We start from the raw sequence: 24,059 nt of genomic DNA, 5'->3' as shown, positions 1-24,059 counted from the left end.
CTTTTCCCCACAAAAAACCTCACAGCTCTGCTTTCAGCCCACTATCTCCTTATACACAGCATTTGTTGGGACGATTCTTTTGCATAGAAATAACAGGAGAGGTTCAACTGCAGGTGGTTAAAGAATTGCAGACTTGTTGGGCTTGCTGTATTAAGTCTCTGAAATTCAGAGCTTACCTTCAAGTCACTGCCTTTGGTCTTGCTGAAGCTGTAGTGAAAAAAATAGACCCAAGCCTCTCAGTTTTCCAAATGTAATAAAAAGTGTTTGAATACACACTTTAATATATTTTCTGTGGCACTTTTGTAAAATACAGATATATAATTATAGATATAATGCATATATAGCATTTACTGTATTGATAAAAAGCTAGTCTTTTCACAATGACAAACCAGTATTTACAATATTATTCAAATTTTAAGGAACAAATAAAACAATATTGTGTGGTTATATGATAAGAATAATTTGAGGAAAAATAAGAGACCAGTTCTAAAAATTCCCAGACAATAAAGTACATAGTCTTGACAGGAGCACCACCATGAACATCCATGCACAACCCTTTTATTTTTCTCTCCTTATAGGAACATGCATGATTTAGCTCTTCCACATTTCTACCTAGTCACAGCTCTTAAGTTGATATGGCTATTTATGCTTTTTCAAGTATGGATTAGTTGTACCAGCTTTCCACTTAAGTGTTTTTCCAACTGCAAAATTTGGAAGTTTTGCCTAGAGCAGGAATAACTATACACAAGTCACTTCTTAATTTAAACCAATAGAGCTATGACAATTTGCATAGCTGAAAATTTTCCTATCATCTTCTACACACCTCAGAACCATTTCACAAACCAATAGCATGAGTTTGAATAGCACTTTTAGCATTGCAGGTCTTTTCTAGGAAGTTTGCCTCAAAGGACCCTGCACTGCCAAGACCAGCAACAGAGCTGAAGTACACGAATTTACTTTTTTATCCTCATATATGAACACCACCCAGCCATTCATCTGTAACATACTGTCCACAGCACAGCAAATGTAAAGATGATCTTCATCTTCAATGTACTGTCACCCCTTCCTCAGAGGAAGAGAAGTGCTATTATCACATTTTTCAGAAGAAAAAAATCTGATAGAGACTGAGTGAACTTAGGTTTACTCAGAAAGGTCACTTAGAAAGTTTAAGACAGCAAAGAAGCAAGCCCACATCACCTCAATTGCATCATCTTCTCTTTCTAACTTTGAAAGAGAACTTTATATGTATCTTTAACAGAAACAAATACATAACCAATAGAAATAAAGCATTCTTTAGGCACAGGCTTAAAGATTGCTGTTCTATTCCCAGATAAGAGGAGGTAGCAAGAGGGCTGACTCTGCATATATTATTTCCATCCCACTGAAGAAATATTAGCTGAAATGAGTCTTTTTTGAAGTGAGAGTGGGTAAGCCCACTATTTGCCTGAAAAGATATAAGAACACGTGAGACACATAAAAATTCACCTTCACCAAAAAAATCCAACAAACATAAACCTGAAAGACCTTACTCTCCTTTAATGCTGACTGGGGAAGCATTTTCAAGCACATCTGTACCCACCTTAGAATGCCTTTACATCATCTGTATAAATTAGGATTGGCATACTGTTGAAGATTACCTGTTCTCTCAAGCACTAAAATTTGTTTCCCAACCCCTGTGGCTCAGCTCTGACAGACAGGCAGCTGAGAGGCAGCTGTTGCAGAAGGACTGATACACACCTGGGCCGTGCAGGTGCAGATGAGAGCAGAAATTTCACCATGGTGTCTCCCTGTGTCCTTGGGACTCTGAAGAAGCGTGGTCAGGAGCAGATGGTGATCTACATTCTAACAAGTGCCATTTAGAAACCAGAGGTGGGAATGAAGGAAACCTCTCCTATTCCAAGACAAAACCAGAGCAACAGGAAGGCAGCTATGACAACGTTCTGCTTCCAAAAACACTTTTGGGCAAACTGGGTCACTTTTGTAATACTGAGGATGCAGGACCTTTTGCCCTGATTTAAAAAAACAAAAAACAAAAAACAAAAACAACCAAGTAAACACAAAAGAAAAAAACCAAACCCAAAACATGTCACACACACAAAACAGGTAAAACCAATAATGGAATTTCTCATCCTGCTCACTTTTTTTTTCCGTAAATCAAACTGAATTTTCCTTCAAAAAAGTAAAAATATAAAAAACAAAGATACATTAGAATATCCAACTGTCCAGTAAATGTCTTATAGGCAATATTTATGGAGGAAAAAATGCATCAAGCCCTACCTTTGACAAAAAGTAAGCACCCCAATGTTCATTTCATACAAAGGAACGCTGCTTCTAGTGCTGTTGATTTGAATTATTCCTATCACCACAATTTGAATATGCATTATTTGTCTTCAAATATATAATCATAAATCTAGACTAATGCTGAAAAAAACAAATTCTAGTGAGAATGATGTGCCATTGATAAGCTAAAACCAGCGTATCATGAGAAGGCAAACTAATCTTTCCATTTACTTTGTAGGCTGGATGCTTGATGCTTAACACTAAGAAGTCCAAATACCCTTTGTATCACTTATAACAGAAGAAACATGTAAAATGCCTTTGGTGCATCAGCGTATTGTATGAATGTTTTAAAGAAACTCGCTAGTACTACAGGAAATATAAGTGGGCTTTTTTGTGTTGTTTAATACTCCAAGTGTCACTTCATTCTTTAAAGGAGTTAGAACAGATGAGGGGGAAAGGGGAGGAAGTCTTACTTAATTTGTTGCATATGTCCCAACGTGTTATACAACTAAGTGTATTATACCAGAAAACTAAAGCAGTCTGCACCGTAGCAAACTCTGTGTAACTCAAAATAGGAGGATAATCTGGCCAGAAGCAAGTCAAAATTTCAGTGAAACTTCCTCTCATATTATATATACACACACTTTACAAGCTACATTGAGTGTCCTTTCATATTCCAAAAGAAATACATTGCAGACACCAAACATACTGTACTTTTACTTAAAGGCTTCATCAAACCATATGTGCAGACACTTGAGAAGACGAGAGTGTCAAGCTTCCTAGGGTCCTAGAGTCAAAGAAATTCTGCTGCCCCCCACTGCTAAGTAAGTGCACTCCTTCCACGGGGGGCAACATCTGCCGATCCGTCATGGTTCCACTTGGCGAGGACCCCAAGAAACTTCCTTGGGAAGAAACGATTTTCTCAGGACTGGCAGCCAGTTTAGGGGATGTAGAAAAGTTATATCCATAGAGCGCACAGGGACTGTGCAGTCTAAACGTGTTATAGGAGCCTTGGTGGGTCTGGTTAGTGGTAAAGGCGTTGCTGGATGGGGAAGGCATGATGTACTGGAGCTGTGGAGACATCCCTGAAATCTGCATGGATAAGCCAGTCTGCGGGCAGCTGAAGGCATCCCCGTCGCTGCCGCTCATGGACATATTCACAGTTGTGCTACTGGACACGCCGACGTAGGAGGGAGTCCTTGGGGCAGCGAAGGTCTCGCTGCCCTGGTTGGTGAGCCGGTTGTAGGTCTCAGCCAGGGAAGTGCTGTATCTGTTCAGGGCCAGGCCTGAGCGCGCACAAGCGGTGTAGTCAGCTGGAGCAAGGGTGCACAGCTGGCTAGTGTTGGGGCTGAGGTGGAAGGCTGGAGAGGAGCAAGGGGAGCCCGGTAAAAGGTGAGGGTGGGTAGATGGCACTCCACTGCCAGATCCTTGGAGTAAAGTAGAGGAACCTGCATTTCCTGGAAAAAAATATTACAATGTAAGAAGCACATTGGGAAAGGTTCACTTCCTAGGTGAAAGATCAAGACCTTTGTCTTTTATAATAACCCTCAAGATGAAATCCAACTCAAATTAATTAAAAACTTTTACATACATGTGCAGGAGAATGTGTGAGTGAACCACATGGATGTTTCTAAAGAAACAACTTGACCAAGAAAGAGAATTGAAGTTATGATTTTACAACCATCACTCAGTACTTAGAGCTCCGGCCCAAAAGGTTAACTGCTTCTTATGTGACATGGAAGGAAATTTCATGGCAGTTAAGATGTAGCCAAGTGAGTACCCCATCACAGGAAGCCTTCTTCAAAATTATGATTTTTGGCTTGTCTAGGCTCTTGCTACAGTCCGGAATGTGTTTCAAGTGCTCTGTGCCTGACTGTCACTGTCGGAGCACCAGCTGAGGAACCAGCTCCTTAGCTCAGAGGCTCTCATGGATAACAGCTTCAGGAAAATTCCCAATTTCAGAACAAAAAAACTTCTGACTTCAAACCAAAACAATTCTGAGAATAACCAAAAAATTCAGAATAACTTCAGGAAAAATGTGGGCTGAACACTGCACATAGCTGCTTCATTTCTGGAATGGGTAGGCTTGCAGCAAACTGTTTGCAAATTGTTCATTTACTGATATCAGAACTTTATATTATGAATACCAGTGCTGAATGCTCCTGAAAGCACAATGCTTGCCACAGGTGAAGCCTTTCTTCAGGACTGAAAGTTTCCCAGACCTCCTTTTCTTAAAAGATTGCATCTTCCTGAAAACTGGGGCCTTTTACAGTCTCCCAGGCAAGACACTTAACAAGGAAGATGTCCTGTCTATGAATAACACTAACAATCAAACAGCTTGATGCTGCAAAGAGAGAAGTTCTGTCAATAAGTTAACAGATTATCATAATAGATGAGCTAGTAAAAAGAAAAATACATTATTGAAGAACACTGCCTGCTGCTGCTTCTCTGTTAACAGGACACCAAAATCACAAGGCATCATTAGGCACTGCCACGTTACAGAAATGATAAGACATGTTTTTCTTTTAATCTCCATCAATGTCTCTGCTACCTGAAGATAGGCACTTTCAGCGTTAACAACCAAGACAAATTTCTAATGGGGTTTTTCACAAAGTCGCTATGTCCAAGGTATAGATGACTAAAGATTTTGCAAGGATCCCAGTTTCCATTCCCAGAATATTAAGAGTAACTTCAACAATCTTCTTAACCTCAGGCAAAAGCAGAAAAGGAAGCAAGAAGCTCATGGCAGCAGTTCCCCTGCTCCCAAACAATGCTCCTACACACAAACAGCCAATAAAGCTGGTCTGTCTCCTAAATGGATTAACTGCATCATCAGTTGCCTTTCAGTCTTACACAGTCTGACAAGGTATTTCAGGTCTCATTCTCTCTTCTCATTAAAGGCCTTTTTGATGAGACCGTCCCTCACCACCATGCTACTCCTAAAACTCTACCAACACTCATCCAATGACTTGGCATAAACTTTCCTTTTAGTTGCCCACATCAAGCACTGATACACAAGATTTCTCAAAGGAGTGAACCAAAAAGCTGACAAAAGCAATTTTTCTGAATTTCTCTATGTTCTGGGTTTTTGCTCTGAAGATGTTAAACAGCTTTGCAATCAATGCATTATCAAGAAACCAGACTGGATAGTTGTAATTTTGGTAGCAGAAAATGCAAAGAATTGGGAGCAGTATGTCTGATTTAGCTGGGAAAAGGCTGAGAGGTTTTCCATGTGCATTGGATTATACTCAGGAAATAAAAGAACTCAGAAAAGGGTACAGAGGTTCCACTCTCTGTCCAAATGGGCCACTTAAATGTTTTTCTCATTCATGACACTACCTGCACAATGGGGAAAGTGGAAACAAAGGTTTCCAACAAAGACTGAAGAGCAGCAAAAAGCCAAACAGAGAGGAGATGCATTTCTTTAAGCTCTAGGATGCAGAAAAAGTTGTTGGCCCATTTACTGAACAATTTTCAGGTCTTTAAGAATCATGAAGAGGTTCTAAGAAGAAAAAAAATTAAGCTTCCTCCTATTTACTCACTACTTAAGAGAACATTTCTTCTCTCATTCCTTTTTTTTTTTTTTTCTTAAAAACACAAGTAATTCCTATGCTGCAGTTTGGATGTGTATAACAGAATTAATCTCTAAGTGATCTCTACCTTTTGTATCTAGCTGGAGCATAACACTAAGGAATAGGTTATTCAATCCTTAAATAACTGGCATTCTCCTCCACATGTCATCTGATTTTTCTTTGCAATTGAACATTTTATTGCCATGTGCTTGAGTTAGCATTAGTTTTCTAACTTAGAATAACTCTGATGAGGGGGGATGGTTGCACTGTGGTTAGCTGTTTATTTTTGCCTTGTGAGTGACACACTTACCTAAACTTTCATAAGGTATGATGGGCAAAGCTTCATCTTTCATTTTTGTTTTGAAAGAACACAAAGACACTCATTACCTTGTTTGGGTATCCCAGGTATGTCTTCAAATGTAAGTGTCCTCAGAGAAGGTCTCCAGAAGGCATAAGACTCTACCAGAGCTTCCAGTCCCATTCTATTTAGAACAAAAGAATCACGGTGTCATGAAAGCAAGCTGTATTTTGCCACACATCTCTGAATAGTCCACCTCAGAAACATATAAACATTTCAGGATTATTTTCAAGTTGATTTTACTTTTTAGAAAAGAGCCTTACAGCCCATCCATGAGACCACAGGGACCTGCAACCACTGGGCTGCACAAGTGTTTTCCAATTCCACAAGCCTGGCTCTCTATTTCAATATTTTCAGCCTTTTGGGAGGGCTGTTTGAGTGGGAAGATTTGGCTAAAATGATTTTAAATGTTTTGCTAGTATATTTCTTATAGAGATCATCACTCTGGCACTTAAAGTTTTAACTGCCAGAGGGATGATCTGCTATTTCTTCCTAGATTAAAGGTGATCCACTGGCAACTCCTATTAAAACAGGATTCGCAGTCATTACTGATGAGCTGGAAAATCGCACGTAGAACATGAGCAAGGCAAGGATGTACAGCTATATTGCTACCAAAATCATGTGTAAAAAAACCAATGTTGTTTTGCTAAGCAAAATACCTTCAGAAACTAAAAGTTTTCACTCATTTTCTTGCAACAGTGTCCTGAGAAATCAGAACTGTGTAGACAATGGTGTCAGACACTATGCAGAAAACTCTCTGCTTCCTGAAGATAAAGGCCCATTTGTTTTCTGACAATTATTTATGAATAATACACCTCAGAGGTATATGAACTTGGAGGTATAATTTTGGTGTTATTTTTGGCTGCTGGGGCCCAGAGGCCTGTTGAGTGTCAGCATCAGGCACACACCAAATACAAGTGCTTGCCTTTGAGCAGCAGTATTCGTAAACTTGAATTATACAAATAGCCCAGTCTGAAGCAACCAACATGTTCTGATACTACTCCTTCCAGCAGGAACACAAATGTGTGTCAGGAAACATTTATAAAGCATTTATTAGCTGAACCTGGCCTAAAAAGATAGCCTTAATTTTCTGCAGTAATGGTGAATTTTCATTTCTAGTTAAAGTGGAGATAAAAGCCACCTCCTGGAGGAGTGTAGCCAAGGCGATAATTTATACAAGATGCCTTTGAACAATTTCCACATTTTATCACCACCCTAATTTGCACTATCAAATGCCCAAGTTTATTTAACAAAACAGTTATGTTTTTCCCAAAGTATTTAAAGGGAGAAATTCCGATCCTTTCCTGAGTAAAAGGTTTTATAGGGTCAAACTTAAGGCCCAACTGAAGAATGAAACTATTCTCAGCACCTAAATTCTGTTGCACTTTGCAAATGCACTGGGAATGTTTTTAAAAGGTGAAGCTACTGATTTCTGTAAAATGGCCTGTGGGACTGAACAGGAATGACCTAGAAGGGCATATTTTTAATTAAGCGGAATTACTGCATGCAGCAGTGCAGAGTGAGATAGCTGCATAAAAACAATATTGAAAAGTTGGTATAATTTAACCACAGTATTTTTTAACCTTGTTGCAGACTAAAATGCCTCAATGATAAAAACACTGGCTAGAACAATGAGGATAACAGAACCTTAACATTTAATTTCAGTATTCAGTAACAGAGCAAAACAATAATCCACTGAGTATAGCAAGAGAAATTTTCCCTGACAATTAAATTCTCAGCTGAATTGCCAAATATACTTATCCAGTAATGCGGACTACAAAAGAAAACAGTGATACTGACTTCAGTAAAACAATGTCAATTTGCAACAAACAAGAGTTTGCAGAGTCAATTCTGTAATGAGTGTGTTTGTAGAGTAAGAACACTCAGACCTCATCTGAAGGCTGCTCTAAAACATTTTAGAGATGCTGGCTCTTCCTTCAGAACTTGCCTTCCTAATCAATTTCCATTAAAAATAACTTTCAATCAAAACATCTTACTTTTTTTTCTCCAATGCCTGAACCAGACTATTCCTAACAACCAAACAAAAAAACCCCTCTCTGGATACACTCAGTCCCATAATTGTATTCGTGTGGTCGCAGATGCAGCACTCTTACATCATCCTCAGGTAATTCCAGAGCTGTCCCGCCACATTAAAACCTGTTCAAAACTAATTTCTGAACAATTCTTTCCTTGCTGTCTAAAAGGATATCGTCTCTTGTTTCTTATGGAAGAAATTCTAAGTCCACCTAAATTTGCACATTTCAGAGGATCAGGGTTTCACACTTCTTAGGAGGTTCCATAGTACTTATTTTATAGTTCTGCAAACAGCAAGCAGAGCAGAGACACTGCCTAGGAGAGAGAGAGCTTTCAAACAGGGCTTGTATGGCAACCCTTTTTCTTCCTAAAGTACACACAGCATGTTTTGCTTCTTCAGTCACTGCATTTACCGGGAAGCCACTGTTCACTTCATTTCTAACCAGAAACCTACAAAAGAGGGCAAAGTTCTATTTATGTCAGTGGCCACAGAACATGCATACTTATTTCTCCCTAGAAGACAAAATCTCAGACAGACTAAAAAGAATAGAATTCATACAGTGAATGCCTGTAAATCTTTGCAACTACGTCATCCCTTCTATAAGTAGTCATTTTCCAGAAACTACTGTCATTTACTGTCCAGTTTCAGGTTTTATGAAACTTGGGTTTTGTGTAAAACAGGCTTTAATGCTGTAGCTTCTGCTAACAGAGAAGCTCAATAAAACAACTATCAAAAAGAAACTCTCTGATCATTCCTACCAGTACAGTCTGCTCCCTTCTCAGCAAGGCCTGGTCATAAATATAGCAGCTGCAGACACCAAACACAATGTGGTAGCTGGAACTGATGTATACTATACAGCACAATGAAATACTGCTTTTTTTTTTTAGCTGAAATGGTTTAACATACAATTCAAAACAGGCTTAAGTAGCTTGCATTAAACAGTCATTGGATAAAGTACCTCATTGGCACTGGAAGCCTGGACCAGACCTAAGTCTCCACTTTGCACTACACAGATTTCCCACTGCTATTTTGAAAGATTCACGGATCAAGAGAAAAAAAAGCAATTAATCACTCCATCCACCAAAGAAGAAATGCAAACCATCCTCATTTCAAGGTCTTATATAGCCTGCTAGAAAAGGTATTCACCTAGGAAGCAGATTTAAAACTCCTTCGACTAAACAGACACTTGAATACAGGTCTCTCACCTCCTAGACAAGTGTACTAAACATAAGGTTACTGCACAAACCAGTTTCTCCCCCTTAAGGAGGAAACAAGCCATTAATCCATCCTATGTGCCCCTTACTTGCAAGAGAACCTGAACTTGTAGTTTGACAATGGTATCTGCAACTTGTCTCCAGCCAGGAGAAAGAGGAGATTTCAAGCACAGCCTGAAATCACGAAACTGAGTATACATTAAGTCCATTTGCAGCCTTCATGGTGTGTCACTGCTTCCACTGAAAGGAAACTTGAGTACATGAGTCAAGCCAAGTGCCAGTCTGTTCCTGACCTAGATGGTCAGAGGTGTAGCAGTGGCAACTCGCCACAGAGAACATTACTAGGAAGTCTGAGTGGACCCGCAAGGAATCTGAGTTCTCAAATTAGTTTGTCTGTAAGTACAAGTGTTGACCTTGAACAGCCTCCACAAACTGATTCTGCCAGCAGGAAGAAGCCCAGCTCCTCCCCAGCACCTACCTGTTACGGCCCGAATCTCTAAAGCCTTTGGCGAATGGGTTCCTATCAATCTTCAGACGAGTTATCTGTGAATATTATTAAGAAAAATGATTACCTGTAAGCTCAGATAAGTAGCACAGAAAACAACTCTACTGACAGAAAAAAGCTGACAGGGGAAATATCTTCATATTTGAATGGTTTAAGATGGCTGTCCTGAAACATAGCAAAATAAGGACCAATCTTCTGATCATTATTTTTGCACATCCCTGGAGAAGATCATAGGTATTTAAAGCAGCCAAATGGCAGTAAGAATTACTGAGAAAAAACTTCAGGCAAATGTCATTCTTCATTTAAGAGAGTTCACTGTCTAACTGGAATCAAATTTAAATTAAATTTTATTTCTGTACTGGTCAAGAGGGAAATGTGAAAAGAGACATTATCTCTACGTTATTAACCTCCACGAAAAAAAAAAACCCAAACCAAACCAACTAACCAACCAAAACCCCCACAAAACACACCACACCCCAAATAACCGTAATTTATTTTAATAAATGGGAAAATCATCAAATACTTATATTTCAGTATTTACATGGTTCTCCTATTCCTCTCTTTGTGAAGTTATCAATGCGTATGTAATTTCAAAAAACACAGCTGCAATAATTTATATGGAATTAATAAAATGTCACAGCGATAACTATGTATGCTAAAACTTAAATGAGAAGTAGTAAGAGCTGAGTGATACAACCTGCAGTTTACTTTTGACTTGAATCCATGTGGACCCAGATAAATTGTCCTTAATAATATAGGCTGAATGCAGTTCATAAAAACAACTGCAACTTTCTTAGAACTCAGCTTCTCTGTTAAGGTTCTGGGAGTATTAAAAGCACTGAGTCAGGAACAAAAGTACTTTAAAAAGTCTCTCCTGACACCTATCCACATTTAAAGGTACAGAAACATCTTTAAAAATTAGACTGCTCTTTGCCTTGTTCTTCCATACAGTGTTTATAATCAAGACACCATTAAGCATGCTAATTGGACTGTGTGATCTCCATAATAATAAGAAAGGTTTTTTTACATGCAGCATGTCTGAAAGCTCAGCTACAGCCTCCAGGCACTGGAGCAATACTAACAGTGAAAGCTACTTGTAGTAAAAAATAGATAGTTCTATTTTCATAAGTGATATAATGACAGCGTCTACTTTTCTCCTATCTCTTACATCTCTGTTCTGCTCTGAAAAGCCTGTAAAGTGCTAACCAGAAAGCCCGAATTACCTGTTGATTTTGGTATGCTGTGACAGTAGTGAAGACTGTCTCAGGGAAGGAGAAGGCTTTCACCCCTTCTCCTGAAGGGATGGGCTTGACAGGGGACAGATCATCGCCACAGTCTTTTCGGATGACGTGGACACGAGGCTGATATTTATGCATAGAGTGAAGGATAATCTATGCAGTCATGCAAGGAAAAAGATAACATTTGTTAGAAAGGACACCCTGCTGTTTCAGGACTAATAGCTTTTTGGAACAGATTATGGTATGTGTTTACCATGCCACTTACTGGAAATCAAATGTTTTCTTTAACCTCTGAAGGTTCTTGTTACAGTAGTCTAATCCCTGTGCATTTATGTTATTGCCAACCCTAAGCATTTAAAAATTACAACTCAGGAGCTCCAAATTCAGAGACTGGCTCTTTTGAAACTGGCTCAAATAAAGGAAAAAAAAAAAAAAAAAAGAAAAAAAAAAAAAAAAAAAGAGAAATCAGGAATGAAGTCTACGTCCCACTAGAATTATGAAAGTTCTGTCACTTTTTTCCAGTGAAGTCTGGATTTAACCTAACAGGATTAACAGCAACAGAAATTTGCCTTTTGTTTTTGGAACCTTCAGGATGTGCTATTAGAGCAATTTTTTTCCTTATATCCCAAAGGCTGGAAACAAATCTTGGTTGGAACACAAGCTGAGACTCTCACACTCTGAAGAAGCATAAAATTAAGAGTAAAATGATAACAAAATCCAAAACTCTAAAGTGTTAATAGCAATCGATCCATAAAACAGACAGTGAATTTCAATTAAAAAAACCCTCCCAGCATACAAAAACTCAATGTCCTGGTTCAGGGACACTCAATCAAAAATAAATCATAAAAGAGGAGTGGATGTATAATGCATAAATTAAACACACAGATACCTCTTGGTACTGTACCTCAATTGTAAAGGAAATTTAAAATACAGCATTTTTCCTCTATTTTACTCCACTTCAGCTAACCACTATTAAAATAAAAAATGTCAAGGAAAAAAAAAATTTGAAGTTCAGCTATTATTGTTGGAAGACCTAAGAAATTAGTAACTTGATAAATAAATAGTCCTATGGCTATTGGCCTGTGGAACCACTAATCAACATTCTGGGGAAGGTTTTTAATTTCCTGCTCCTTGAGTAGGCTCAGAATGTGCGTGTGCTCAAGCACTCAACAGAGCCCCTATGTCAGACACCATGGAAGTTCATTCACCCAAATTATATAGAGGACATTGCATTTGTTTGGATAAACTAGTGTTTGGCTAGTTTAATACACTTGGTCCTGGCCAGATTACATGACCCTGTTTTGGTAAGGCCAGTTTCTGGATAATCAGGGGTTTTATTAGCCCTTAAGTAAGGTTTTGACAATGACATCACAGGCCCCAATTAATTTGCTCAGGGAGTGCCCTATGGATGTTCTCATATGAAGTCTTTTCCGAGTTTCTGAACAGAGCAAGATTTTTTATTGTGCAAAAGTGTTTTCTCTTTTACAACACTCCTTTCAATTCTCCAATGGCAAAGATCAACAAAATGAAAATGCAGAGAGGACAGCACATTCCTCACCCTGTTTCCCTGTGAACACCCAAGAGGTACCAGGGGAGATGCTGGTGCAACAGAAAGAGAAATTATCAAGAAAAGATGTTGCACAGTTCAAATACACTGCAATTCTGTGCCTTGCCATATGTCTGGGTGCCACTGAGCATGCCATGCTCTCTCCCACACGGATTACTTGACCCCATCAGCTCTGTGGTGCAAACCACTGCTGGCCCACACATCAGTGATAACCCTGGCAGCTACAAAGAGCTCTGCTCACACATCAGAACAAGTGATACCAAAGCAGCACAGAGATGAACACCTCCCACTGCTTATCTGGGTGGCTATTACAGCTAAACTGATCCATGTCATCTCCTAGGAACAACCTGTCTGGCCTGTGTCCTGTACTGAAATTTCCTGCGCTGACATGCTGTTTTGGCAAGTAGCAACTCCATAGCAATTTTTTTTTCTTGATTTTGTACCCATGTCTTCTAACAATGGGATCTTTGTTCATGATCTGAAGGTCCAAACTAAATAATGCATAACTGCAAAGACTTTGTGAATTAAAGTGCAAGGAGAGGGAGATGCAATATCCACTACAAAAACAATTTAGCTCTATTATTCAAACCATCACCTAAACCTACTGTGAAGAAAAAGCTAAGGAAAAGGAGATCTTGACATTTCATTTGACAAGCCTTTCACATTTAAGAGCACCAATGGGATGTAACAGTTTATCTGCAGTAATGGCAATTTTCCCTTCATTTCCCTTAAAATCCAACACCAAAAAACCCCAATCAGAAATCCCACTGTGTTCCCAAATATGAGGTGGCATTACATTCAACTCACAGCTGAAGAGCCTGCCTCTCTCTGCAAAGTCCTCACAGAACAAGATGAAAACATTTCATGCGGGAATAAACCTCTCTCACAAAAAGTAAAATTAAATTTTGGCCACAGCAGCTGTCAAGAAATCATGATCAGACAGAAGGCAGGAGGCAGAGCAAAGGCCACCAGAACACCTGCAGCAACACAAAGCTGGGATTACATTTGCAATGTCTTTTGAGAGCTGCTGCCATGATGAGGTCTCAGAGCTGACCCTGAGCATGAGCACCACCATGGCACAACCATCTCAGCCAGAACAAATGAGAGCCAGAAACTCCTTCACCAATCCTCCAGCAACTTGGCCGTGCCAAGACTACACGGTCACCTCCCCACTACCGACACAGTCCTTGCTGCTGTTTTTGCCAAAAATCCTCCTTTATCCTCCCTCCAAAGCACAAGCACTCAGGCTCTCTGCAGTTAGGGATGTGTGTGGGGCTGAGGAGCACAGATCCCTTCTGTACTAAGACAAAAACTGCAAGTGCAAATACTGATGTTTCACAGCTTTTCATTGTGACAAGAACATATAAGTGCCCATTGACCGTAAGCAGAGCTCGCTACTTGGAGCCAAGTCTGGGCAGAGTTACAGTCCGCCTCTGCTTCCAGCCTCGCCCCACTTTCAAATGGGGAAAAAAACCCACCCCAGCCACCAAGGAACAATTAACACACTAACAGCCTCATTTTCACTAAAAGTTAAAAGATGTTCCTCTGCATCAAAAAACACTCAGTTGAAAAGCATGGAAAATAGCATAAAAAATGTTGACTTTTCCCCTCCACTGAAATTCAGTTTAAAAACTGCATTGAAATAGAAAAATTAGCCAGTTCTAACCAGCCGGAGGGAGAGACTGCTTTTACAATGCAGCACTCACTCCACAGATGAGAGAGGGATGAGAGGCATTAACAAAGAACATCCAGACCATGCACTTTTCAGTGACAACTGCAAAATCCAGGTTTACTCTTCCTTAGCATCACAACTTAGATGAAACATATAAAAGCCATAGTGTGTGTCTTAATGACTCTGTAGTATTTCCAAGGCAGGAAACTCACTCTGGAACTTCTCTGAGATCAGAAACACACAAGGAAAACATGTCTGTACAAATTTTGCTTCATCTTTGCAGACTGCAAGTGGAACCCATGTATCAAAGAGTGTGCCATGTGCAGATATGTACTTCAAAAACCTCTGAGCTCAGCAGCACTATAAAACTGCGCAGTCACAAAGTCCCACTTGAAGTGCTGATGAAAATAGCAGCAGGCACTATGGAATCTGGAACATGCTCGAGCAGTGAGGCTCTTAGAAATGGCTGATCTCCTTTCACAGAATGCTAATCCCAGGGCAACACGATGCAAGGGGAATGAGCTGGCTCCACCAACTACTGCCACAACATAAATACTGCATAGGAATTCTTCCTCAGTGCCTGTTTGCAAATACTGTTTTTATTCCCACTGACATGGACCACTTCCCTCAGAGATCCTGAGAGTTAATACTCTAGAACAGGTAAAAAGGCTCTAGACTGACATAATGCAAGCTCCCTACCTCAAAGCCTTCAAGATCAAAACCAACCCCCAGGACTTTAACACAAAAACTCTGCAAAAGCTTACACCTCCAACGAGCACAGGGAGCATAAAGGAACAAGTTCAACAAGGATTAAATTGCCAGAAGCAGAAAGCAGGGAAAGCATTCCCAAAGAACAACAGCTAAAGGCCAACGCTGCTTGGTGGAAACCCCACTGAGGTTTCTCTGAACCACTCTGCCTGCGCACGAGAGGGAAAAAACTACTTTCTAATAATCTAAAATATACCTCATGTCTCATACAGTGGTGGGAGAGTCAGAACTTCTGATATAAGAGTAAATTTTGGAGGGACTCTACAGCCTTGACTCCTAGCTCTTCTAATTCGCCATCTGTCCCCTGGTACCCTACTGAGAAAAATGGTTTCTTCCTGCTTATGAGAAACAATTGGTTTTTTTATATTCATCACAAAATATGATTATTCGTTTTCCATTATTGCTAGAGGCATCCAGAGGCTACATAGCTTTTTCAATACAGCATTCCACACTACCATAGCTTTAATAGAAAAAATGTACCCATTAGAAGAGACACTTTTCTGCTTTCTGCTTTTGCCTTTTCTGGTAATTATGAATGACATGTTTGCAATTTTCCAGATTTGAGAAATATGAAATTATTTTACAGTCATCCTTCTTTTGTCCTTTTATTTTAATACTTAAATTTCCATTTTGGGGAGGAGGGGCACTGCCATAGCTCTGAATCAGTTCAATGTGTCTCAAATCACTGTATTTGAGCTTTGCTTCACTCGTTTCCAAGCCAAAATACTTAACTAAAGACCAGAAAATTTATATCCCCCCGTATTACAAATAATGGTGTGTTGTGTATGCTACACAGGTTTCAGTTCAGAGTAAACACAAAGCTAAAATCTGGGATGGAAAAAGAGAATAACACAATTCTCTCCATAGCTGAGATTTTATCACAGGGCACTTTGCAACTGCAAGTGCACGGCTGGACCACACAGAACCCGCAGATGGTCCCTCTGCACCCACTGAGTACAAAAACCAGCTCACTGCTGGAAAAGCAGCATATTATCCATTTGCATCTGCTTCACTTTCAAATCCCTTACAACAGACTCAGGATTCAGGGAAAACAAGTCCCACTTGAGAGGAATCACAAATACACAAATGCTGGGGAAACTAAAGGAACTTCATGTGCTAACCTTAACTCAAATGGACACTGCCAAATAAGACTCCATAACTGTAATTCTGGAAAGAAGCAGTATAAAACCTCTTTTGTACTATTCTAAGAAAAGCACTGCTAACTTAAGAGGCATGAATACCCCCACATTTCTTTTAAGGAGGAACAAAATAAAATAATGAAAATTATTGCACAAATGGAAGTCTTTTATCCTTGTTATCATATTTGTTAGGTCAGCCATGCTCCTGTATTCCTGCCTCTGATAATTGCATTTGCAAACACAAACAAGGGGGGAAAAATCTCAGCCTATGTATTAGCAAAATACCTGGCTCAATGTCACAGAGTTACAACCATACTGAAAGATGAGTGTGGTATCGTTGTGCCCTGTGCCAGGTGTATTTTCTTTCACTCCTTTCCTTGAAGGAGAAAGTATCCTGGTTAATAAATTGGGTTACGCTAAGGACAATGGAATCCACATCCTGTCTCAAAACTTTCCTCTAACATCTTAAAACTCTAACACTTGGAACTCGATGCTTCTTCTGAAAGGATGCCAACATTTGTCATTTATTACAGGGGTTTGTAAAATCAAAGACTTCACCCTGACTAAAAACAATCCTCATTTTTTAATTATTTCTTAAGGTGTCAAGTAAAACTATTTTAGGGATTGCTGGAATGATACTGGCTTACATCTGTCATGTTTCAACAGTTTTGAAGAGAAAAGGAAATATTAACATAACACATTTTGTCACATTAGATAATGTCATAACTAAACAATTTAGAACTTGCAAACAGAACACTCATACTGCATACGTCTTCGCCAGCTTTTCCAGAAGTAATGAGCCTCAGCTGTGAAAGGGTCTTGCTTCATAAGGTATGCAATAAATCATCATCGGAGCAAACCCAGCTCCCATGTTGTTCGTTTTTGACTGCAATTATTAACACCTCACGGGATTTCACACAAACGTTTAGGTTAAGAAAATACTTAAGTGTATTTTTATTCACGTGAAGTTATTACACACTATTAATGTTTCTCCTAGCCACTTGTGAATTTAAGAGTCCTTTTCGATCGGAGGAGAAGTTGCGAGTAACACGCTCGGTGGGAAATACTGAGAGCAATTCTGCCCCTCTGTATTAGGCAATTTAGCCTTGTAAAGTCTTACTTTGCAGAAGGAGTTCTCTATTTGAGGGAGGAGTAAAACAGCAGGCTCTAATAAGCCGTTAATTATCGGAGCAGAAAGTAAGAAGCTTTTAGATGCGGACAGTGAAGTTCCAAAACAGCTCTGAAAAGTCAAGCCTATTTCTGGCGCCCCGCAGCTGTACGTCAGAGCCTCTCAGGGCTGAGCAATGTGCCTACACATAATGCCACTGAAGAAAGAGCAAGTACTCACATGCCCTTGGTCATCCAGCTCGTTATTGGTAAGCTTCAGTTTGTCAAAGCTGATCACTTGTCTCATCCACGTCTCCCCCGAGGCAGGTGAATCAGGGTGAATATAAACACGAGGCGGCACTGGGGAGTCAGCATTACCAGCCACCATCCACTTGGAACTATGATAAACATACCTGTAAAAAGAAAACAAATACCTCTAACCACTAGCACCAAAACAATCTATCAGACCCATTCAGCATGAATAAATTAGGGCCCATGCTTACAGCAAAAACCCGTCAATTAACAAAACATGAAAAGACACAATTTCGCATAAATAAAAATAAAGTTTGTTTGTTTGTTTCCAAACATAGTCTTGGCACCTGCAAAAATAAGTTTAAAATCCATGCTCTGACCTTGCTCTTCCTAATATCAGTCACAGTCTCAACACTAGGTTTCAAAATGAGCTTTAAGCTGGTGTCAGTTCATTGACTGCTACAGCTCTGCTCTGAAAAGGCATCAGCAAATAGTAAAGAATCTGGTCCTTCTTTTATCAAATTGGGTAGTAATTCCATATTTGGAAGATTTATCATGTTGAGTCTAATGTAAGACTCTATAAATAAAGATATTGAAGGGAAAGAACATTATGATAGAGAAAAACAATGAAAGTATGTGAAACTATGCTCTTGATATTTCGGTAGACATATTAATAGGCTTAAACAGTATTGCAAAAAGGTTAAAAAATGAAAAATGGAGTCTGTATTTCATTTGATAGGCCAATGCTGACTAGATGATTTTATAACAAAAATTGTGCCCGCTTTGGTTAAAAACCTATTTTGAAGGCAGGCACTTCAAAAAGCAGTTTAAAAAGTATTAATTGAAAGTTATCTTTTTCAAGGGCAGTAAAAATCCAGTAATTCAGCTGTATTTTTAAATGAAAACAAGAAAGACCTCATCAAATCATATCTTTGCACAATTCAGTTCCTTATTAGAGAAAGGCAAGCAACACAGTCAGAATAGAAAACAAAATGATCCAATGCAGGTATCGCTCCATACAGTTCAGATCAAGCTGCATAGCTAAGATCTAGAATGGTGGTGATTCTCTCCTGGAGACAAATTCTCCAACCCAGATCACTGTTGTAACATTTTTCATTTATTTTATATTTCCTGGTTTATACTAAATATATGCTTTTCCTAGAAAAGTAAATAAAGTTATAAATGCACATAAATAAAAATTCAGTGATAAATACACATTTTGAGCTACAGCATAAGCTTCCAAATATTTATAAGGTCAAATTTTGCTAGAAATCCAGACCTATATGTAATTTTCTTCATTTCCATTATTTTTGCTATCTGCTCTGTCAGCAAACTAAAGACTAGACCAAATGACTGCTGTCATTTCTATGAAATTTAAAGATCTACAAGACAGGGTGTGAAGCTGCACAAGCAGCCAGAGTTGAAATAACAGACAGCAATAAAAAGCACAGAATAGAATGAGAAGAGGCACCAAGTAAAACATGTAAAGCATTAACATTTAGTGGAAAGCTTAAAGGCATAGTTACTAATACATGAATAAAAAAAAAATTCTAGTTTGCCAACTAAGAAAATACCACCCTTTCTACAACTGTCATTAAGTTACTTCAGTTATCTGGGCACCATGTAGCACACTGTGAAGACACTGCAGGTATGTAGTAATGTATGACTGTAATTATTTTAAATGAAATTAGGTTTAAACAATTCATACTCAGTATAACCGCTTTTAATTTTTAGTATTAACATTTTAATTAATTTTGAATTATTACCTTGGTTTTTCTATGAATTTATGAATTGCTCAGACCTTCTAGGAATTATATATTTAGATTGTTAAGCAAATGCACACATGTAACACAAAGTAAAGAAAAAAGAAAAAAAAGCTTCCATTTGAGCTGCACTGCACTGGTACAGGGAAAAAGAAGCATTTTTTCCCTCTACGGCAGATACAGAAAACACTCCCCTGACTGTATATGCTGAGCATCGTCAGCCCTGGTATCTGGTGCCCCTTGTTGAAAAACTCAAAATTAAAAAAGGTCCTAAGGAAGGTCTTATATACCACACAAGAAAATGACAAAATAGCAGTCAATGAGGTAAGTACAGGAAAAACACAGAGCAGAATTTGCTTAGGAAACAAGGCAGCATTCCTGCAGAACCAACATTTTAATCATGGTCTGAAATATTCCTAGTTCTAGAATTAAATCTGCAGCGGTTTTCCCTACATTATGCTAAGTATAGGTTAAAACAATCAAACCAGCAATTGGTAAAGATCTGATCCTGTCTCCTCTGAGCTACTCAGGCCAGGCTTCCCCCTTGGCTACTCTGGAGCATGGGATTGCATCTACAAAGCAAGACCTTGGAAACGGCTTCAACTCACAACAGGAACTGCTGCGGGCCCAATCTTGAAAATGTTTCCACAGGACAAGTGGCTTCTGCAGACCCAACCAGCTCCCTCAAAACACAACTACCCTCAAAACACAATTACCCTCAAAACAGTGAGAGCTTCAGCACAAAATTTCTCCTCTTAAATGTTCAAAGAACAACCTCTTTTGTTCCTCACATAATTCTCCAGACAATAATGCCATTAATTCTTTAAATAACAGTAATTAGAAACATCACCTTTTTTAGTTTAAGCAACCAAATATCTCACTTTTTAAATTAAATTCTATAAGCTATTTGAAGTATGACTTACTTATTAAGTCACATTACATAGCTTTTAAGTTATTTAAATCAGATATCCGTGCTATTAATGTTATCATTTAATGGTAATACCATTTGGCATTAACAAATGTACATTTTCATATTTATTGGTTAATAGGAAATAATTCCTACTGACAGGAGGAGGAATAAAATATTATAACATTTCCTGACTGCACTAGAACTGCACTCTGAAAGCCAAACCTGAGCATCTGCCTGCAGTACATACACATTGTGAGGCAAATGTATCATAAAGAGCTTCAACAAAAATTTTAGTTGTCTTTGCATACTTGATACAATATGGTCTTCTAAAACACACTGGGATGAAAATAAGAGCCTTCAAGGAGAGTTAAACATGATCTTCTGCTAATTTATGTTGTGTTAATATTTTCTTCCAACAGCCAAGCACCCTATAGCTTACATCATATGTTTTTTGCCTTAAAGTCACCATACCTGTATCTTTTGTTATCCACTGGCACAATATCCATAGCAATGTAATACTGCTGATGTGGGTCTAAACCTGAGATCTTCACTCTCATTGCAGGAAACATCCGCCTGAACATTGGAAAGAGAGAGGTCATTTTTAATATGAAACAGACTCGGGAATGGTTGTTTAGGAAAAGTAACCGCTTCGTGGGATTTTTCTCGTTCTTCCTTTTAGCCTACAGAGTCCTTTTGGACGATTATAGTTACATAGCCATGAAATGGCCCATTCGATATGTCAAAACAGATTTCTAAAGTGCATTTACTCGAACAATGCTTTGTATGTTTGGGGATACGCTTTGGGAGTACAGCTATTACCACATCATTTCAACTTTATTGTTAGACAGTAAATCATTTGGGTTTGAGACTTTACTTTAGCAGTACACACATTTAAAGCCCATTTGAGATATTAGTAAGAAATGTATTCCTGGAGATGTGCAAACACCACCTCCACCCAGGAAGCCTAAGGCTTACAGAAAGGCAAATTGCCACTAAAGTTTCAAGTGACAGCGGAAGAATGGTGTATCATTCAGTGCTGCAGCAGCGAATTAGAAAGCTAAATCTGCGGTGATACAATTATAACACCGCAAGGATGCAGTTATAAAAGCCAATGTGCCATGCTCTAACCTAACAATATGGTCTTTATTGACACGGGACTTCCTGTCTGCAACTTACTAAAGGTGAAGTGCGAGAGCTACTCTGTCTTTGAAAGGTATAGTAAAACTTCTTTATTGAAAGCAGAAACGAATCTACGAGCAAATTTCTGAAAAAAAAATAAAACAAAAATGACGAAAAACTACACGTTCAAGATTTAGATCCTTCTGTGGAGAAACGGATTAATTAACCAATGAGGTGGTTTGAACATAAAACTGCCCTTAGCTCTTAGCTTGGCATGCTTTTTATCAGAAAATTTCATTCTTGAAGCACCAAAAAAAAAAAAAAAGTCCTAACTGCAAGCTAATAAAATACTCTTCTGCATTTTCTGCATTTTATAAACCTGAAAGTTATTCCAGTTTACTCAGTATTTGCTGCTGTGCTAAAATATATATATATTAAAAACCAATCCATTAAAAGTAGTTACTGGAAACAAAAATCGTATCTCCGCCATCTCTGAATAAGCAGGAGGGTAAAATCCTGACTATGGCTAACTAGTTTTTGCTGTTATTTCAGTGCACCTGTAAGATAAAACAGAAATTCCCCGACTGGACTCTCTTAAGACAAATGCAGCTTTGTGCTGTTTAAGACTGCGTTTCAATCATTAATAAAGCCTCTCTGAAAATGCAGACGGTAGCATATGGATTCAATAAAATATGTTTTTGTAATTTCTAATAAGTTCAAATACTTTTATACTTCCCAGGTTTCTACCATGTGTATCCCCTGGAAAGGGGAAAAGCTTCCCCCCAGAAGGGCACGGCGCTCCCAGACCTCGCCCTAATGAACAGGAAACCCGAAACGCCACATGCTCCCGTGCCCATCTAACATTATCGCCATCCACCTGCCTCGTAAATCTGGAGGGTTCCCCCGGTTTGGGCCCGCTTTGATGTGCCCGCCCGCCCCGGGAGCGCGCGGGTGGCGGCCCCGCCGCGCCCGTTACCTTCCCGCCTTGGTGATGATCATCTCGGTGCCGATCTCGTGGAAGCGCTTCCAGAGCTCGGCGCCCTGCAGATCCACGCGCGGCGCCTGCGGCGTGGGCAGCGGCGAGCCGGGCCGGGAGCCCTTGGGGGAGCCGCCGGGGGAGGCGGGCGGGGAGCCCGCCAGGAATCCCTCCTCGCAGCCGCCTGCGGAGAGAGCGGAGGAGCGATAGCGGCCGGGCCAGCGCCGACTTCTCGATCGGGGTCTCCCTCAGCCCCGGCCGAGCGGCCAGCCCGGCGGCAGCGACGGCCTGACCGGGCCGCAGCCTCGGCTCCGGGGACGGGAGCAACCCGGGCACCGGGACCGCGGCAGCACCGCCGGGCTGCCAGGGACCAGCTGCCCCCATCGCCACCACGCCGTGCCCGGGCCGAGGCGAGCTCAGCCCGTCCGGGGTGCGAGGACGGCGGCGCCTTTCGTTTGGCTACGGGCTTCTGCCCTGCAGCGTGAAACTGCATTCCCCTCCACACACAGCAAATTACACACACACACACACATGTAGGTGTTGTGTGTGTGTCTCTATACATACACACAAACATATATATATATATATATATATATATATATATATATATATATATATATATATATATATATGCATATATGCACACATAATTATATACATAGTTGCATATGCACTTTCAGCAGCACACATATACATATGTGTCATATAAGCGCTTTTGCCTTTTCTCGGAAACAGGGCTCGGGACAGCCGCCCGCCGTCGCTCCACCGCGCCGCGGCACCGACAGCCCCGCCGGCAGCCGCCCTGTCCGTGCCGGCGGCCGAGGGGCGCCGCGGATCTCACCGCCAGGCCGGCGGGAAGGGTGGTGGGTGCCCACGCAGCGTGGAGAGGCAGAAGGGATAACGGGGAATCAAAGCGCCGGTCGCGACGGGGAACGGGGCCGGGGCAGCGGCGGGAGCGGGGCGGCACTCACCGGCGGGGGCGCGGGCGGCGCAGCCCAGGTCCATGTCACCGCAGGTCCTGCCGGCGGCGGCGGGAGAGCTCTTGGCGCAGCAGCCGCTGCCGCCTTCGTCCTCCGCAGCCTCGTCCTCGCCGCCCAGCTTCCTCCGCTTGGGCTGCCGCGGCGGCGGCGTCGGCTGCTGTTGCTGCTGCTGCTTCTCGGCCCCGATGAGAGCCTCCACGGAGAAGGCGTGAGCCTTGAGGCTCATGGTGGTGCCTGGCGAGGACCGCCGCTTGTCGGCCATGCCCGCTACCCTAGAGCCCGCGCATCCAGGCGCCCCGCGGCCGCCGGCACCGGCACCCGCGCCCGGCCCGCCGCGCCGGCCGCCCTCCCGTCCTCCCGACCGCGCAGGCAAGGGGCTGGGGCTTTTCCTCGCCTTTCTTTTTAAATCCGAGTTATCAGCCAAGTTTTTTTTTGGGGGAGGTTTGTTTTGGGGGGGTTTTTTTTTTAAGTGGAAAAAAAATATTCTATTCCTTTCTGCAGATGCGTTCCTTCTCTTCCCCTCCTCCTCCTCCTCCTCCTCCTCCTCCACGTTCTGCCCCGTCTGATGGGCCAGGCAGGGCTGACATGGGTAACAAACGCTCTG

General features: G+C 40.7%; 1 protein-coding gene across 1 annotated transcript; it reads right to left on the bottom strand.

The window, feature by feature from the left end:
- Positions 1 to 296: 296 nt before the first annotated feature.
- Positions 297 to 23,878, bottom strand: TBX18 (T-box transcription factor 18). The gene is made up of 8 exons (XM_030945762.1): positions 23,447 to 23,878; positions 22,476 to 22,659; positions 20,852 to 20,953; positions 17,697 to 17,868; positions 11,188 to 11,355; positions 9,938 to 10,002; positions 6,240 to 6,334; positions 297 to 3,737 (listed from the first exon to the last, which is right to left on the bottom strand). Exons 1-8 carry the CDS (start codon positions 23,715 to 23,717, stop codon positions 3,013 to 3,015), a joined length of 1,782 nt encoding a protein of 593 aa, XP_030801622.1. The 5' UTR covers positions 23,718 to 23,878; the 3' UTR covers positions 297 to 3,012.
- Between the last annotated feature and the right edge of the window lie 181 nt (positions 23,879 to 24,059).

Source organism: Camarhynchus parvulus, chromosome 3 (genome assembly GCF_901933205.1).
Source record: "Camarhynchus parvulus chromosome 3, STF_HiC, whole genome shotgun sequence".
Lineage (NCBI taxonomy): Eukaryota > Metazoa > Chordata > Aves > Passeriformes > Thraupidae > Camarhynchus > Camarhynchus parvulus.
This window is presented reverse-complemented; position numbering and strand designations above follow the sequence as displayed.